Source organism: Crassostrea angulata, chromosome 7 (assembly GCF_025612915.1).
Source record: "Crassostrea angulata isolate pt1a10 chromosome 7, ASM2561291v2, whole genome shotgun sequence".
Taxonomy (NCBI): Eukaryota; Metazoa; Mollusca; class Bivalvia; order Ostreida; family Ostreidae; genus Magallana; species Magallana angulata.
Genome location: NC_069117.1, coordinates 5,139,397 through 5,158,878, shown reverse-complemented (window position 1 = coordinate 5,158,878; position 19,482 = coordinate 5,139,397). Strand labels below are relative to the sequence as shown.

Sequence of the window (19,482 nt, the reverse complement as noted above, 5' to 3'; positions counted from 1 at the left end):
GTCATCAGCCAGAAATTTAATAATATCAAGTACGTTTGATGCTCAATACGTCCTGTAAATTTCATGCAAATCGGTCGAGTAGTTCATGAGAAATAGCGTTCGAAAAAAGTCAGAAAAAAAATAAAAAATAAAATAATAATAAGGAAAAGAAACAATAGAATAACAAGAGGGTCTTCCGTCGGAAACGGAAGACCCTAATAATAAAGAAAAAGAAACCGTAGAATAACAGAAGGGTTTTCCGTTGAAAACGGAAAACCCTAATTATCTAGATGCGATCTCGTTGCGAGGAACGACTAGGTCCTTCGTCCAAATTTGGTCTCATATTTGGTGACGACCGGAAGTGACCGACAAAACCCCTTCTACAAATCTCAATAAAAGGTTCATATCCTGAGAAAGTTTCAACTCTTCTTCCTTTGTTGTCTATCCAAAAAAACTTTTTTTTATGTCATTAATAAAAATTCCTTGAAATTCTTTAAAACATCTCTGAGGAACTCAGTTTACGCATACAGGGAATGGTGCTATTTTTATGATATTTTTACCAAATCAAATCAAAAGAATTTAATCAATCATTTAAAAAAAAAATAGAAAATCTTAGCACCAAAAAAAACAAAAACCAGGCAAGAAATACACGTTATTCTGGGTTTAAACGCGGGTAAGCCAGGCTCAAGTTAAAAAACATTATCACGCCATCGCTCCAGAATTTAAATACCAAAATCAAATGAAAACCTATAATATTTTGCACAACGTTTGCTTCATATGTATTCAGAAAATATTTGAAACTAAAAAGTTTTAGAGCAAAATATGTGAAAAATTTAGCAATTTTGAAACTTTAGTTACAGTTCACTTTTGTAAATAGTATACATATGCGTAACATATGCTAATTAAACAAATAAAACTCGGAGGACAACGTTCAAGGTGTCTTTCCTAAAGACGTACGGCGTACCGCTTTGGAGCTTTTGCAGGTAGTACACGATCCTCGTAATTTTTTAATGAGGAATGGTTAAAAATCTGTAAAAAGCGATTTCAAAATTAGTTATGTTACAGTAAGCTATTGCAATTTCCAATATGCTATTTCATTTTCTAGACATTTATGTACAATTGAATATTCATAAAAATAATACACCAAAATTTCTTACCTTTATGTGTTACTTTTCATTACGTATGATTTTAGCAAAAGTATGTTTAATATTTGACAGTATGTTTTTATTCTGTGAGATATTGTACAGTTTGAGGCGCATTAGCGGCGAGGACCGTGCAATATTTGACAGAATGTGCTGTTTAAGGTACATAGCATACTTAAATCATTTTGTCATTTCATTCCCTATGAACGATCGGCATGCTTCATTTCATTCACCTGGCACTATCAAATAAGTTAAAATTAATCATTTATTCAAAATAGATCATTTTGATTTTGGTTACGTAAATAAACTTAGTATTGAATTTAGTTGGATCTGGTAATTTCAATTCTTAACTGATAAATTTTTGTGAGATTGAAAAAAACCCCTCTGGGTGCGTTTTTCTCATCTATTGTGTTTCTTTGACTTGATGTTTCTCCAAATTATTGGCAGCAGTCCAGTATGTCACCTGTAGCCCTCTAGTATCAAACTTATTGGACAGCTACAGGTAACATATTACAGGGTTGCTGGACATTTTGAGATTTGGTCTCGGTTTGACTAAAGATGATGTCACAAAAATGTTTTAATGTATTATTAAGGAACAGATCCACATATAGCTTTTTTTTTCATTTTATTAGAATTGAAACTGAAGTTTATATATTTTTTCCTAGCATCACCATGCTGTTGCTGTACCTTGGTATCATATTTGCCATAGCAGAATGTGTACATGCACAGAGTATACCTCGCTGTTTTATAGTGAGTAGTTTACCATTTATGTGGTTATTTCTCAATAGTATGAAATCATACGTATCACATGCATCATGATCAAGAAGTTAAGGTATAATTGTTAAGGTTTTCAAACATTCTCTTTTTTTAGCAGCGTGATTTTCATTAATACAAACTAAAAGCAAATGTCAAGAAAGAAAGTTTTGTTGAATTGTCAAACCTTAATGTCAGACGACAGGTTCCTCAATTTCATATATTAATAACTTTTTCCAGTAATTTGTTATTGATTTTATACTACTTTGATAAGCTTTCTTGCAAAAAATCAGGATACCTTACCAGGCATTTCTGCAAAAGAGTATGTTATTTCCTTTATATTCTTCTTGAAAATACACTTGAATTGCTGATATAAAAAAATATATTTTTATATATACAGACAAGACTGGGGTTTAAACTCAAAATCTATGGAACCAACATTCCTAGCAATATGCGGTTACCCTTCTTTAACCATTCTAGGCATACAAATGCAAAATTATTATAATAATCATTTTAAAAATGATTATAAATAATAATTTTTATTTGAACTCTTGATAACGTGTAGAAACGAAAAAGATGCTCGAGAAACGTGTCCCCTGACCCTAATAATGAACAGATTCTACGAAATTTATTTTAAACTCTCAAATCATTTAAATGAATGCCACCCCCGAGTTATTTAATATCAAATCAGTCAACGTGTGTGTCTCATTTTTGGGTCTTTAAAACAAATTGGATACTACAAATTAAAACATCAACCACAACCGAATTGTTTTGTTTTCATATGACTATTTGTAGAAAACTTGCTTTTAAATAACATTTTTACATTAAAAAACGGAATCACTTACCGAGCGTTTCTTATTGATTTTTTTAACACAGTAGATGTTGGGAAGATTTAACTCCAAGTAGTAATATTTTCTATTTGATATTGACATGTGTAGCTATATAAAGTAGTCCCTCTATGTTGAAATTCGTGTGAAAAATGTGCAAGTGCTAAAGAAGTGAAACAGTAATATAAGCGACATGCCATCAATTCGGCTAAAAATACGTTATCTTTTTTCACAGATTACGAAATCGAATAATGTATCAGCACTATATGTGTTACTTTCAGTTATTCGGTGTGGACACTTGCGATGAAGGATATCGATGCCACGAGGGACAATGTATACCTGATAATGGTAAAGATATGATATATATAACAAGAAACTTAAGTATTAAAATAATTTCCGAAATACATATACAAATATAATCACGAAATGTAAGCAACTGTTTATTATCGTATTTGATTAATTATTAATTATTTAACATTGAAATGAAATCCATAAAAGACATATATGAGCGACGCTGCAGCCAAACGACCAAAGCCTAGTTTCATATAATTCTTCAATTTAGATATCAATGTGAAGAGGGGGGAAAAATGAAAAATACATTTATTTTGGTGATATTCAAAAACTGTTCTTTATCAAATATCTTTTGATTTAAAAAAAAAATAAGTTGTTCAGTGAGTTTTCTCAGAAAACTATATCATACTAACATTTTTTCTGAATTTCAGGTCAGTCGAATCCATGCTTTTCGGTAAGATATTTAAACAGTTTTACTTTTAAAAAGTTATTATTTACAATGACAGTCAATAAAAATGTAAAATATAAATTTGTACATGCATAGATAAATTAGAAAAAAAATGAGTACAATAACGTCAGATAAAAATGACAGAGCTTAGAGTGAAATTACCAACATATTTCTATAGTGTGTGACGTAACTCTTTTTTCTTAGAAGAAATAAGTAGACGCATGTGTGTATTTTGAAATCTATACAGAGCTAATATTACATATACATCATATTGAATCAGCTTAATTTTTTAACATTAAATCACTGAATCCCATACAAATAGGCAGGGAATTAGTTAAAAATGTACCATACAGTTTAATAAAATGTTCATGTTTAAACCTTTAAAACAGGATCTAGATTGTTCAAGAAATGAGCGTTGTGAAAACAGAAGATGTGTTACTCGTAAGTGTTACCATTAAATGTATGTATTTCTATTTTGATATATATTTTATGCAAAAATTTAATGGCTGAAGAATTTGTTAAACAACCTAAGGCCGCGGGCAACAATTTGCGAGCCCGTCCGACAGATCAACTGTTGCCCGAGACACAGTCAACAACTGTTTTGTTATACCCCTTCTAATCAATAACACGTTTTCGCGGAATGTGACGTCACCAGTCAACAGTCTCTTTTAACAGTCGATATTAACAATTCCAATCTAACAGTTCCAGTCCAACAGTCAAAATGCTTGACTTTTTTTCGTATAGAGTTATATAGTAACTGTTTTACAGGGGTATAACAAATTAAATTGTCTGCTTGGATCACAAATTTAGTTACACTAAATTTATTGTGATAAAAATGATATTCATATTCTGTAAGAAATTTACAAAAAGATCAATTTTAAGAAAGGAAAAAAAGATAAAAATGTGCATTATTAGAGGAAATAATTTATTTAAATGGTTTATTCATTACAGGAGGAAGAATGTGCACATCTGTAAGTATATTCACATACACTGAGTAAGGTTTCCACTATTTCTTTTGAAGTAAATAAACACAAGCACGTGAACATCGCAGAAATAAGAAATGAACCCGCTAAATCGGATTCTTTCTTTGCAATACGCGCATGAAACAGCAAAAATAGGATTTTAATATTTCGATAAACAATTGATAAATGTAGGACATGTAATTTTATTACAACACTATATTTTACATTGATTAATAATTACGCTTAATTACCTAGTCTTTGTAAGATGAAATAAAAAAAACAAATTGATTGTTCGAATGAAAATGGCATAATTATTTTGTGCATCTTTAAGTTTTTGTCACTTTTTTATAGACTGTAGTTGAAAAGGGGGAATAACTCATTACACTAACACTATTATCATCATCCTCTTGTATAAATGCAAATCAATATTTGATTCATTCATTGCAAACAATGTGCAAATAAATCATGTCATATGTACTATGTAGATGAGAAGACATGAACCACAGAGTTTTAATTATGTATTAATTTAACTTTAAACACAGGATTTGGAATGTTCAATAAATGAGCAGTGTAGAAACAGAAGGTGTATTCCACGTAAGTATTTTAAATTTGTATTTATTTCAAATTGTAAGACATACGTTGAATTGTTCAATACTTAAGTTCACATAATAATTCATGATATGCTTTGTTAAAAAATCTAGTTGCCTTAAATTTATAATGATAGGATATCTGTGGGTTTTTTTAGTTTAGAGATTAAGTTGATGATTGATGATGGAAAGGCCACACCTTTGTATATAACAGACTCATTTTTCGAATACTATTATCTTGATAAAAAATAGAAAAATAGGTTTAAAATATTAACGATTATTTCAAACGCAAAAGGCGGGTTTTCTCAAGCATGTTCGATAATATTCTCATTAAGTAATTTTTTTCAGAAATTAAAGATAGCTACTATATCAAGGGAAAAAAAATGGAGAAAGAACTACATAAAATAGGGGACTTTAAAGGTCCCCTTAAGTTTACATCATATCTTTACCGTCCTATTAGTTTTCTTTGTACATATGTTATTTGATCTTTTTCCCATAATTTTCTTATTGATCCAATCGCCTCTTATTCCAAAATATGAAATGATGAATTTTCCCCACCCGTTTTGCTTTTTCATATTTATATGTATATAAAAGGGCTTCTTCTAAGGAAATTTCTCCTTCAGAAAACATTAAGCGACGATTTGTCTATCCCAAACTAACATCTTAAAAAATTGCTCTGCTAAAGCTACGCTCTATTTATCTCATTCGAAGAAATTACAAAAATTCGCGTTTTTGACGGATTTATTTTAAATTCTAAATATAAGGATACTTAAGGCTTCATAAACCACCAGTGAAAGAAATTAAATAAAATGAATACTGTAAATTACGCGAATACTTTATTCCGCGATTCCACTGTTTAAAATCAAACTGTGAGAACATTAAAATCGGGAACGCGGAACTCTTTATTTTATTTCTTCTTGTTCTGAACTCTGAAAAAATGATGGCGAGATTCTGAAATCCGCTGAGGGTGCTTATCGCGATTTTACGCGGATATTAATTCCTTGCCTTTAATTAGGAATTTACAGTAAATAAAAAATGTTCCTTATACCAACTCTTCTACAAAACAACAAAACAATTATATATACCTGAAAAAATTCGAAAAGTCATCAACTATGGTTAGAAACTTTTACTCTAATCCTGTATAAACATTTGTATTCTTTCAAAAACAATTTCCTTGCTCTATTTATTCACAGGTAGACAATTTTGCAGATATGTGAGTATATATGTATTAAATTAAGGGAGGACAAAAGTAATTCTAAAATCTCATGTATAATTTTACCTCAACTTTGGAATGAAAAAATGATTTATTGTTATTTTAACCACATGTTTAATTTCAAGTTAAAGTTCAGTTTATTCACTAAAACCAAATATTTTGGTACAAGAGGAACGGAGCAACTAATCGTAATAAACATATACACAAATCGCCAGAAGTTTTTACATACAGCCATGAAGGAAAAAAGGTTGTAAAATTGGAAGTATAACGAAATGTAATATAACTAAGTAGATGTATATAAATACATGTATAAGCTGAATTTTTTTTATTCTTTCTTGGCATTTATTCCACTCATCCAAGGAACAAGCACGCTAATGGTTTTTTTAAAACACTATACCTCTAGAAATTTCAAACATACATAATATATTTTTAGGTGCAATGAATGATATTTTTTTAAAATCATTTCTAATTTTCAGTTTTTGAAAACATATTTATGAATTTTCCAATATACAAAGAAAACGTCATCATATAAAGTTGCCAGACAGCATTAAGATCAACTGTCTTTGAAAAATTATATATTTTTAAAAATTTTAGTTTAATAATAGAATTACGTTATTATCAACATCAACCAATTTGAATCAAACGTCAGCTCAGGAGCATTTCTATACATTGTGTATTCATTGCATAAGACGAGCTTAATTGAATGTCTCTGTTTGAATCTTAACAACAGGATTTTGAATGTTCAAGAGGTGAACGATGTGAAAGCGGAACATGTGTTCGACGTAAGTGTTTTAGTTAAAAACTATTAAAAGTGTAAAGAAAAAAGAAGCAATTTAATAACGAGATATTACCTTCATTTTGAAAAACTCTTAATATGAGTTATAAAAATATCTTCAACAATTTTATGAAACAGTGCATGCCAATCGGTAGTTTTATTTTAGAACAAAAAAATGAATAAATGAACTTCTTACCTGTTTTTATAATTATTAAATACAATTTAGAATGATGGAATTTAATTATTCTTAAATAAAAACCCAAGATTAAAATATTCATGATTTTTTTTTTAGAAGGCAACGGCTAGTTTTGTATAAATGTTCAATAATACCAATATTCTTTCCGAAAAATTGAAAAATAAAAAGCGCTAGTTTAAAAAAAATGATTTCCGCGTTAAATTTATTTACAGGTGGAAAATTGTGCAGATACGTAAGCATAAACATAAACAAATATAGATGATGAATGATTTGTAGAAAATATTTTTTCGCAATTTTAATTTTAGAAAGAAGATTTAATTGATGATATTTAGCTTACATTTAGCAAATATTTGATGGCAGTGATGGCAGTATACCTGCTTATTTTGAAATATAAACCTGAATCTTCTGCTTATAAATTACTTCAAATACATTTATTCTATTCACCATAATAACATGTATATTGTTGATTTAAAACACCAACGCACCAGACACTCGTTTGACATTTTAACACCTCAGACGCGAGAGTGAAAAAGACAATGTGTATCAATATTTAGATAGTCAAAACAAAAAATAAGATAATCATCTAATTGCTCGAGGAACAAATTTCAAAACTTCAATTCACAAATAATTGCTTTTTAAGGTAAGATGAATGAAAAAGAAATTTCACGTGTTCTTCCTGATTTTACAAACATGCTGGTGATTGGGGATTGACAAAGAAATTTACTTCATTTATTTCATTTTAATGCATATTTGAATAGTCAATGCTAGATTGTATAAATTACCTTAAGAAACCGAGCTCCATATAAAGATATAGCAAAATATTAAATCTAACAATATACAATTTTTTTCATTATCAAATGATAACTTTTATCTAAATAAATCAAATATGAAAAATTAAGGAAGATCTGATGGTGAATCTATTGACCATCCAACTTCCTACAATACCAAATACATTTTCAGAACTCCTATTTACATTACTATGTAAATGAAACAATATTTACCACAAAGTTTGATGACATTTTTTTTCAACATTTTCAACAGGATTTTCAATGTTTAAGTAATGAGCGATGTGAAAACAGAAGATGTGTTTCACGTAAGTATTTTAGTTAAATATTTATTCTGTTTGTGATAAAATATTTTGAATTGCTGAAACCTCTTTTTTCTCATCACATTTGATTGTCCCCTTTTGCAATGTTTCAAGTTTGATGACAATATATCCTCTTTCATTTTTAACTCACCTGAGCTAAAAGCTCAAATGAGCTATTCTGATCACATTTTTTCCGTCGTCCGTTTGCCCGTCCGTCTGCCTGGCCGTCCGTCCGTCCGTCTGTCTGTCCGTCTGTAAACGTTTTACATTTCGAACTTCTTCTCCAAAACCCCTTGGCCAATTTCAACCAAATTTGGCACAAAACATTCTTACGGGAAGACAAAAACAAATTGCAGAAATAAAAGACCGATCTTTTTTAAAGCGGAGAAAACCTCGAAACTGTAGAAAAAGGGTTGTGCATTTTAAAAATCTTCTTTGCAAGAACTACTGAGTCAAAATCAACGTAATTTAGCATAAATAATCCTTATGGAAAGGAAAATATAAATTGCAAAAATTAAAAGCTAATTCTGTTTCAAATATGAGTTATTACGAAAATATTAATAAAGGAAAGGCGTATTTCAATCAGCCGAAAGCTTCGGTATTCCGTACGAGTCTTGGTAAAATTGGTAGGCTACCCCGGGCAGGGACAAAATAAAAGCCGGGGCAGATCAATATTTTTCATTTTATGTCAAGAATAATTAACAATGTCATTGACATTTTCAGGATATGGTACAGACTGGTATATTTGTATTCGCTGTAAATATTGATAGACAACAATTAAAGTTATTGATAATTGATGATTTCCAAGTTGGTAAAATGGGTTGGCAAACACAGGTCCACATTTTCCGGGTTTGCGGACTTATTTAAAAAGATACTTAATAATTTATGTTAAATTCCATACTTCTAAAATTAGTTTCTTCATTTAAAGCAGCCATGACATGTGATAAAAGGGTCGATCTGACAAAGAAGAATATGTTTGTTGTGCAACAGTTCGCGTGCAAAGGGAATCTTTGAAACATGCAAAATACACTGATGCCGATTTTGTGAAGTAAATTGAGGTTAAATATTTCATTGCGTTGACAGTTTTCACATATGACGGTGGTGTTTGCTTGTTTTTTTTTCGTTTTCATTATTTATGCTTTGTAACCTGGGACCTATTGCCTGTATTTTGTAATTTTTACATATCAAATCAAGCAGAGATTTCGATAAATCAGACAGCTGATTGTTAACCTGCGCAAATTAAGCAAAATCTGATGTTTTACAAAGTACTAAAATACAATTCATTCTATCGGTACTTCGGTATGATATTTTGCGTAATGGTTGATTATTTTAATATGTTTTGTTGAGATGTTCAGCATTATCTCGAGTTTATTCAGTTTAAATAGAGTTTAAGATCGCTGACGGAAATATGTAGGTATATACATGTATATGATTCGTTTTGAAAAATAATTTGTGCTCTTTATTTGCATGTTTTTTATGTTTAAGAGCCATTTTCTGTAAGCATTTCAACTTTTTCGGCACGCATAGAGACGGATTTTGCCAAAAATTTTCCAGAATGTAGACCTTATTAAACTATTTAAAATTCACATGCCAAATTGTCTTTATACTGTCCAGTTTTCACGGAAACTCGACCCAAACCTCATTTTTTTTTATCAAAATAGGCCATTTTTAATGCAGTGTTATTAAAAAAATACGGCAAGCTCAATGATTAACAAGTATAGAATTAAAATCTTCAATCTTGAGCTATCCTTATTGTTGTGAAATAGTATGTTCAAAATGATAACATTTTTGGAAAATGAATCATCTCCCTTTGCAATTTAGAACTCTTTTGTGCTGAGAGTTCAAAGAGAAGTGTTGAAACAGCATGTCAACAAAGCGGTTTTCCCCCCAGATCTTGAAGATTTTATCCTTATTTTTGTTAAGACCCATAGCTATTGTCACTACAGATCTAACATGAACCTCTATTAGTGTTACTGAAATCCCATCCAATGCCTTAATTATCATCATGATGTTCATGTAGTGCAGTTGGATTTCATGGATCTTTGTTACTTCAGGTATGTTATGCATATAAATTATTGAGAAAAATCATAAATTACAAATAAAAATACCAGTTATATCAATTACAATACCACTGGAACTTAATTTTTACATGCATGTTTCTTTCTATCTAAAATATATGAGTTGTTTCCCCTTTTAGTACCTTCAAGCCCTGAATGAAAACAAACAAGAAAACATCAATACACACAAGAAAACCAAACTAATTAAATCTGTAAGCAAAAATAAAATGTGTGCAAAGATATAGCTATTACCTTATTCTGGTATTCTATTAATAATATGAAAATTATCCCCTCCCTCACCACAAAATACACACAAAATCACATATGTATCATTTGAAAGTTAGAAAATTGACTGTTAAATCCAAACACGCACTTTTCACATATGCATATATGTACATGTATTCATTTTTAAAATACATGTATTACAACTGTTTGATGCATGTACATTTATGTAGAATGCATTCATATATGTATAGGGGATACAATCAACAGTCAGAGGTAGTTTCTAAATTTTTGAGTTGAGAATTTTGTTACTTTCTTATAAGTTTCCTGCTAGTTATTAAGAAAGTTAAAACATGTTACCAAACTAACTGTTATACTGTTTGAGGGTGATTATATTTCCAAGCATACTCACATCAATGAATAAAAATGCATGTAGGTATTGTATTGATAGGTATTGATTTAGATTGGCTTGTGTTTACTTGTCTTTATGCCAGTAATTGTCAATGGGATATAGGAATAGGACTGTAAATATAAGATTTGCAGATCTTTAAACCTTTTATTTCTTCAAAAATTTGAGTATAAATAATTTGCCATTACACGCACTGATCTATAGGGGTATCGGGAGTCAGGGTCACTTCCCCTGTTGTATTTAGAATTACAAATCACAATGAATCCAGCCTACCCAGGAAAACACTTAAAAATCATGTTTATCAAAATGTATTGTGGGGTCCATTGTATTATGATAGGGAGGAGTTACTTTAATTTACTTTTATTATCTATTGAAGTTCACATACCTTAAGATTTATAGTTATTAAGACCATTTGAAATCAGCATCAAATTTGATGACATTTGGGATAAGATAAATTTTTAAGAGCTCTTGAAACTTTTCTTCAAACTGCATGGTTATAAGTATATGGGTTCATCCATGAATGAAAAATTCAAGTTGTTTGAGTGAGTGAATTGGCATTTTAAGCAATGGAGAAATGGAAACTACAACAATTGGGATTCTGACCAGCATATTTATAATTAGAAGAATTTATATATATATATATATATATATATATATATATATATATATATATATATATATATATATATATATATATATATATATATATATATATATATATATAAACTTGATTTTAAAAATTAATTAATTTCAGCATTCTCATCTTTATGCACTTTTTTTTTAATTCGTTAAAGTTATAATGAAATAAAATACAGATGTATGATTTTATTAGTGCTGCAACAATTACTTGAGGGATTGAAAAAGAAGATGCCAAATATTTCGATACTTTAATCATTAAATTATTTGAATGAAAATTTAATATCAAGGAAGAAGTCGAGCAACTTTTTTTTTTGTTGCTCTAAATGAATACATGTACATGTAGCATTGTGATCTTTCTTACCATATAATAAAATATTACCAAAGCAATCAGTTATGCAAACAAGAGGCCTGAGGGCCTCATGGCTCACCTAATCAACTGTAGCCATAACTCTGATGAAATTAAAACACTGTATCTTGACAAGTTAGTAAAGTAATTCTTGTTTAAAATAGATCTTTGAAATTTTCTGCGCATATTCTCATGTTAAACGTCAAATGTTTTTTCCTTTGAGAAGAACATTTTGAATTTTTTCTTTTCATTTTTTTGTAAAAATTCACCCCCCTCTGACTGTGGGCTCACCCTACTCCTAGGAATCATAATTTAAACAAACTTCAGTCTACGCTACCGAAGGATGCTTCCACACATGTTTCAGCTTTTTTGGCCGAATGATTTTTGAGGAGATTTTTGAAGAATGCCAACGAATTTTTAATAATTATAAATAAGGGTCGTGCTCTGAATGTGACCTATAGTGATCTTTTTGTCTGTACATTCATCCATCCAAGCATCTGTCCATCTAATGAAGGTCATATCAGATTACTCTAAAAAAATTCTAAGCATATAAACCCTCCTTTAAGCTCTGTCTGGCTCATACTTTTCATAAACAAAACTTTTTATGTTAAAAGTGTGCAGTGACCTTGAACCAATTTCAAGGTCAAATGTTAAGATCATAGCAGATGTTCAGTCCTTTATCACTCCTCCCTGAAAGAGGGTGTTACCCTTATTTTAACAAATTTGAACCTCTTAAACTTATGGATGATTTGTGCTAAGTTTGGTTACAATTGGCTTAGTGCACGTGGTTCTGGAGAAAAAGCTAAAATGTGGAAAGTTCACAGATGGACGGACAGAACAGAGACGGATGCCCTACAAAAAGCTTTCAGCTCAGATTAGCTAAAAACATAAGTTTGATAAAATGTTCTCTCCTTTTTTCCTTGAAAATTTGGTAATCCTTACATAATGAAATGAGATACAAAGACATCAACTGTTTAAAAAAACGTATACATAGAATTGAACGAAATTGTTTATCATGTTTCCATGGTAACGATTGTTTATATATCATTCCTAGATTCATTAATATGTAAATTAATATTACAAACACTCTCAATATATTGCTTATTTTAATATTCACATATTTTTTTCTTAAAAGGACATAATTTACACATATTTATGAACCATAGAAAGTTTTATGAAGTTTGAAAGTTGTAAAATATACACTTTTGTTTCCACGGAAACAACAATTTTAAGGTATCTTCCCCATCATGTTTTGATTGTTTCTGATAACAGAAGACCAAGTCAATTCAGGATTGGTGTCGGTTTGCATCAACCTGTCCGCAAGAATTTACAGGGCATCACCAAAAATGCATCATTTCTAGGTTTTTTACGAAGTCGTTAACCAAGGACTTTTAAACCCTTGGTTCAATAAAGAAAAATTAAATACTTTGATTTGATTATTGTATTATTCAATAGTTAAGATGTGATGCTTTGAGAGTTTGATGAAGATTTATTACAAACTAATCTAATTGAAATAAATATTTACGCTGAAAAAGTGTGCTCTTCAGTAAAAATGAAGACCATTTTGTGCAAAGAATGATGGGTATGTGTATCCATGGTTACAGAGTTGCCTAGCAACCAACTTTTGTTGTTTTTATGTTCTTACAGAGAATGGCTCTTAATTGTTTACAATTTCTATTTACTAATAACATTTGAATGTTTAGCTTCGAATTATAAGCAAGATACATGGCTTTGCTCACAATTCTATGTTTGTACACAGATCTGAGGACATTTTTTGTTTTCATTTTAAATGCTGAATAGAAAATACCAAGTTACAAATCTTAAGATAAATGTAATAAACAAATGTGAACAAAATATGAATCAAATCTAGCAGAATTTTGAGCTCTGTATCTTACTTATAATTCTATGATGGACACTGAAATTTTGAATGGTTTATCATTAGGAATTTCTCACTAAACGTTGAATACTTCAAAAAATTAATGGATGATATGTGTAACTACTCTCTGGGGTCCCCTCTTCATACAATGAAAAATATGAAGCTTACATCAACTTTGATAATTTTCGAGACACTAGTTAATAAAATCGACACCGTTAAAACCGTTTCCATGTTCTGACGCATTTCTGATACGAGGATAAGGACATTATCGCTATTCCTAAGAAAATATTACAGCGGAAAAAATTATCCTGGTTTGCAGACATTTTTTTTTTGAATAAAGATGAAAATAATGGGTGGGTCATTGTAAAATAAAGGGATATGCCGGTCAATACATTTATTTTTTTTAGCTCTTTAACATGTCACGTTTCAATATTTTTCACTGCAGTGCATTTATCAATCAAATATGAGTAAGTTTATAAATGTCAACGAGTATACGCCAGGAAACGACAATCGTTTAAAAATAATTGGGAATTTTAAAAAAAAAATGTTTTTAATTAGAGAAATTGAGCGCATTTGATTGGGTTACAATTTTCTTCTTCATAGCTATAGGAATTTTTTAAATAAAATACAATAACTATTTTACTATTTAAAAAACAAAAACTAGTAAGAGGATGAGAAAGAAAATGCACTTATACGCTCTCATATCCTCTCATATATTTTGATCGCTTTATAAAGTGGAGGAAGGGGGGGGGGGCAAAAATATAGGGAATTGGAAGTTAACAGTGTACCCCTACCAAATGTTTAGTTTTATATCTTACATAGGATTTTCTTTGTCTCGGTAAAAATAGTATTCCATAAAGGTACAATGGCAAAGACTACGTGTATGCAAAAAATAGTAAAATTCAAATACTTTACAATATTCATTTTTTGTTATTCTACCGAGGGGCCATATGGCACAATATCTTATAAACGCCCATTTAAATTCATTGTTGTTCAGGCCCCATGGACCTCTTGTTAAAAATTAAAGTCGGATTAATATTCGTTTTACATACTCTCCAGAAATGCAGACTTACATTCTTCGCATCTAGAAGCCGTTTTGAGATTTCGTTATAGGAAACAGAAACTCATTAAAAGTTTTTGAAATATGGCAAAAAAAAAAGAGTCTTAGACTCAAATAGAAAATTAATAAAATGATTTTCAAAACATTTTTGATCTTCATATTATTTAAGATATACAAAAAGATAAACATTTAATTGAAGGGGAAATAAGAAGAAAAATGTAATAATTTGAATAACACTATTTTTTTACATTGCAGGGGAAGAAGTGTGCACATTTGTAAGTATAACCATATCAACTAAATAAAATAAAAAAGGATAAAAAAGGATCCTATTTTTTTAATCTCATCTAGAATTTTCCAATTAAAAAGATATTTTTTAAAAAAAACTTTAGAAGGACTGTTATTATATTACAAGAAAAATATATATATATATTTTTTTATCATAACAGGATTTTGAATGTCCTTATGGCTATTGCAATAGAGGAATATGTGAGGGTAAGGCTTTTATTTTTCAAGAAATGTGTTTTTATATATATATATATATATATATATATATATATATATATATATATATATATATATATATATATATATATATATATATATATATATATATATATATATATATATAAGCCGATGAAAATCAATGATAATATTATTTCAAAATGCTAAACAGTCTTAAAATTGTAACACTTTGATATTCATTATGTTTGATGTAAATATTAAATATCTTTTTATTTAAAAAATACAACATCACACAATTCACATTATTATTGGAAATTTTAACAAGGGCACCGCTAAGCGGAGCATCCCCTCGCGACATGAGTTATTGTGTGGGGATGCATTATTTAGGAATATATAGTTATGTAAATGTAAATGAGAAGACCACATTCTACTAACCCTCCATTACTTCAAAAACTACGTTTTCTTTACCGGTACTAGATCAAAATCCAAAAAATATCAAGATGTTGATTTGAACTGCTTACTTTCACTTTGGTTTCAAAGAAGTGAAGTGGAAGTAGTTATTGTCAAATCGTACATAAGATTTCTGTTTAAAATTGTGTTATTTTAACGATATATCAACAAGTATTCGATTGACTTCAAAACTACCAGGCTTTGTCATTTTATGCCAAATAGGTATACGAAGTTTCATAAATTTCCGTGCAAGGGTTTTCTTTAACTTGCTTCAAAGCTGAACACACATACACACGCACAGCAGCGATGCTATATCCCCTTCGCAATAAGTTGCACGAGGGGATAATACCAAACATTAAAACACACATTAAGCTATTAACTCTATTAACTCACCGTAAAGTTTTTTCGCTCTGGGTGATTGATAACTCTTACTCAAAAATTTCGTTTGATAACTCGTATACAAAGTTGATTATGACATTGATTTTATTAAATAATAATTAATAATAGTATTAAATTGTTTGGAAAGGCACATGCATTTTTTATTTTTTTATTTTACAGAAGTGTGCAATTCATGATAAATGGTTTTAGTTTTGAACGAATTTTGTCATAATGTATGCCCCCGTCCTTTACAATGGTTTAATTCTATCTAAGTTTTTGCATAAAAATTTGACCAATTAATATGAAATTGCATTTGTTTTAATCTTTTACAATGAGGTATATTTGTGCAAAGGTTGAGGAAATTCTATTGGAAGGTTTTTTTTTAATTTACCAGAAAATTGAAATGGAGTGCACACACACACATACATACATACACACATACGAACACACACACGCACGGTAGCGATGCTATATCCCTTCGCAACAAGTTGCGCGAGGGGATAAAAAGTAGAATCATGATTTTACTGAACGAAGTCACAGGAACCTTATTATTTTTCTTATCTAAAATATGTTTCATATTCGTTATTGTGTTTGTGAAATGATGAAAAATGGAGAATATTTGTGATATAGTCATATAATACATTTTTTATTTTTTTGAAAAATTAAATGAATTCCTTTTCCTATTAACTACATTCCAGGTAGAGATCACTGTACAAATGTAAGTATAAACGTATGAAAAATGTACTTGAAACTTCTATTTATTTCTAGACACAAATACGTAAAGGTGATGATAATAAGCTTACTTGGACAATGATATAGTGAAACTATGGGTAATAATCCAGGATTTCTTTAAAAATCAAGTTTAAATATTTTGCCTATCATGATAGTGTATAGTGCACTGACTATGTTAATTCAACACACCCCTGTTCGAACTTTTCACACAAGGCGAACCTGTGACCTTTAAGGCACGATGTATAAAAATATGGTTACTTTTTCACATAAAAAAAAGGATGATATAGAAGACACGGCCTTGTGTTTTGTTAAACTGACTTACATGTATCGTGGGCGACGAAGGAGGCCATACTTGAGTATTTTTTCATAATGTTTAATCCTGACGGTGTATATGTGCTGTCATTGAGGAGTTTCCTTCATCGTATGTAAGTTAATTTAACTTCATCATTTGATCAACACTAGTAATTATAGATATCCGTCTCAGAGCTTTGCATTTAAGGTTTAATAATCATTAAAAATATGATTGTATCTCTTTTAAATCCAGATCTGATTCAACAACAATACTAAGGTATTTCGTCAATAACCTGTTCATAGATATTGTTATCACATAAAGGTCTACATAACCAACATGATTGTGATCGTTTTGATGCACTGTCAGATTGGCATTTCATTTCATACATATTTGTGTTTCGATCAATAAACATATTGGATTTTTCATGATTTGCGATGGTATATGACTTTTATCCAACGAGTTATGTGTTTTTTATCCCCGAGCCTTGAGAGATTCTTTCTAATACATGTTTTACCACACGTTAAATCTCAATCTTTTTTTAAACCTCAATATTTCTGTAAACATTATAATTGTGAGCTGCACAACACATTCACTACAAGACGTCAACAACCTTATGCATGGGAAAAAAGTTCCTTGAAGATAAACAAACAAACATTTAATTTTCTGGTATTTTTTTATCAATTTTTAAAAAAATAGATTGAAACAGGACATTAGAACTCAACGCTTTTTATCTGAATTATTTTGTTACTTTTTCATTCTATGTCAATAATCTGCCTAAAGCTACGTAATGTTTAATTTTGACGTCACGTGGCGTAAAAACACAAAGTGGAATATCAAAAAAATTATCCCATGAGTGATATCCACCGCATATTGAGATAAACATGTGATAAATAGAAATTACACGATGATCACATCGGCCAGTTTTAAATTGCTAGAACACATTAATATTAATACCTAATTCCTTATTGAAATAATTTACCTGCAACACAGAGATTAACAAAACGTGCATTTATAAATATTTTAGTAACTATTTAAACAGGATTTTGAATGTCCAGGAAATCAACGTTGTGAAAACGGAAAGTGTGTTTCACGTAAGTATTTTTGTTTATATACTAAATATTGTAATGCAAATTCTGAATATTTGATAACGTATCAGATCACAATGTATTAAATAGTTGGCATGTGTCACAAGACGTGTCAAAATTGATATTGTGGCAAGATATCCCCTTCTTTATTTCTTTAAAGTCAAGTTACATTCAGTTTAAGAAAAACAATTTTTATAGTTTTTACCCCCCTTTTTTTTCTTTTTCTTTTCTTTTTTTTTTTTTTTTTTTTTACAAAAATAGCTTATTTCAAAAGCAAAAGCAGCGTTTCTTAGACATGACCAATTCTAAAAAAAAAAAAAATCAAATAAGAAAGTTGTATTATTTAAAAAATAATTCAAGCTTTTTAATATTCTTCTTATTTCCAGGGGGAGAACTTTGCACAGATGTACGTATAAACATATAACAAATGTAATTCAAACTCATTTGAAGAACCTTCTATACTATGCATATCAATTTTGGGACAAATACGTGAGTGAGGGTGATAATAATAAGCTAACTTGGACAAAAAACTCAATGAAACTGTTTGTAACAATCCTGGATTTTTTTTAAGTGTGAATTTTTTGTCTATCAAGATAGTAACTAATGCACTGACAATGTTAATTCAACACACATCGGTTCGACCTTTTCAAGTTAAGCGAACCTTTGAACTTTTAAGACACGATGTATAAAAATATGGTTACTTTTTCACATTTGGAAAGATGAAATGTAAAACATAGCCATAGGATTTTGTTAATCTTACCCACATGAATCGGGGGCGGCGAAGGAGGCCATTGTAATTGTTTTGATGAACTGTCAGATTGGCATATTATTTAATGCGTATTTGGGTTCTGATCAATTAACAAAGAATTTACACAATGATAACCTCAGCCAGTTTTAAATTGCAAAAACACTTAGATATTGATATATTATTCCTTACTGAAATAAATTTATTTGCACCACAGAGATTAATGAAACTTGCCTATCTAAATATCTAAGTATTAAAAACAGGATTACGATTGTCCAGGAAATCAACGTTGTGAAAACGGAAGATGTGTTTCACGTAAGTATTTTTGGTTGTATACTTAATAAACATTGTGATGCAAATTCTGAATATCTAATGATTTATCTGATCACATTGTATTAAATAGTTGGTAAGTGTCACAAGATGTGTCAAATTTGAAACCATACACAATCTAATAAGCCAATAATTGGTT

At 29.7% G+C, this 19,482-nt stretch overlaps 1 protein-coding gene across 1 annotated transcript in view; it reads left to right on the top strand.

The window, feature by feature from the left end:
- LOC128191744 (low-density lipoprotein receptor-like) overlaps positions 1–19,482 on the top strand; it is a 30,449-nt gene that overhangs the window by 5,982 nt on the left and 4,985 nt on the right. Inside the window, exons 2-17 of the mRNA XM_052863986.1 lie at positions 1,787–1,871; positions 2,983–3,049; positions 3,424–3,446; positions 3,830–3,881; positions 4,392–4,411; positions 4,945–4,996; positions 6,183–6,202; positions 6,933–6,984; positions 7,386–7,405; positions 8,215–8,266; positions 15,125–15,144; positions 15,316–15,361; positions 16,858–16,877; positions 18,223–18,274; positions 18,655–18,674; positions 19,277–19,328. Of these exons, the coding sequence (XP_052719946.1) occupies positions 1,794–1,871; positions 2,983–3,049; positions 3,424–3,446; positions 3,830–3,881; positions 4,392–4,411; positions 4,945–4,996; positions 6,183–6,202; positions 6,933–6,984; positions 7,386–7,405; positions 8,215–8,266; positions 15,125–15,144; positions 15,316–15,361; positions 16,858–16,877; positions 18,223–18,274; positions 18,655–18,674; positions 19,277–19,328 (646 nt within the window). The 5' untranslated portion in view covers positions 1,787–1,793. The remainder of the gene's footprint in view (positions 1–1,786; positions 1,872–2,982; positions 3,050–3,423; positions 3,447–3,829; positions 3,882–4,391; positions 4,412–4,944; positions 4,997–6,182; positions 6,203–6,932; positions 6,985–7,385; positions 7,406–8,214; positions 8,267–15,124; positions 15,145–15,315; positions 15,362–16,857; positions 16,878–18,222; positions 18,275–18,654; positions 18,675–19,276; positions 19,329–19,482) is intronic.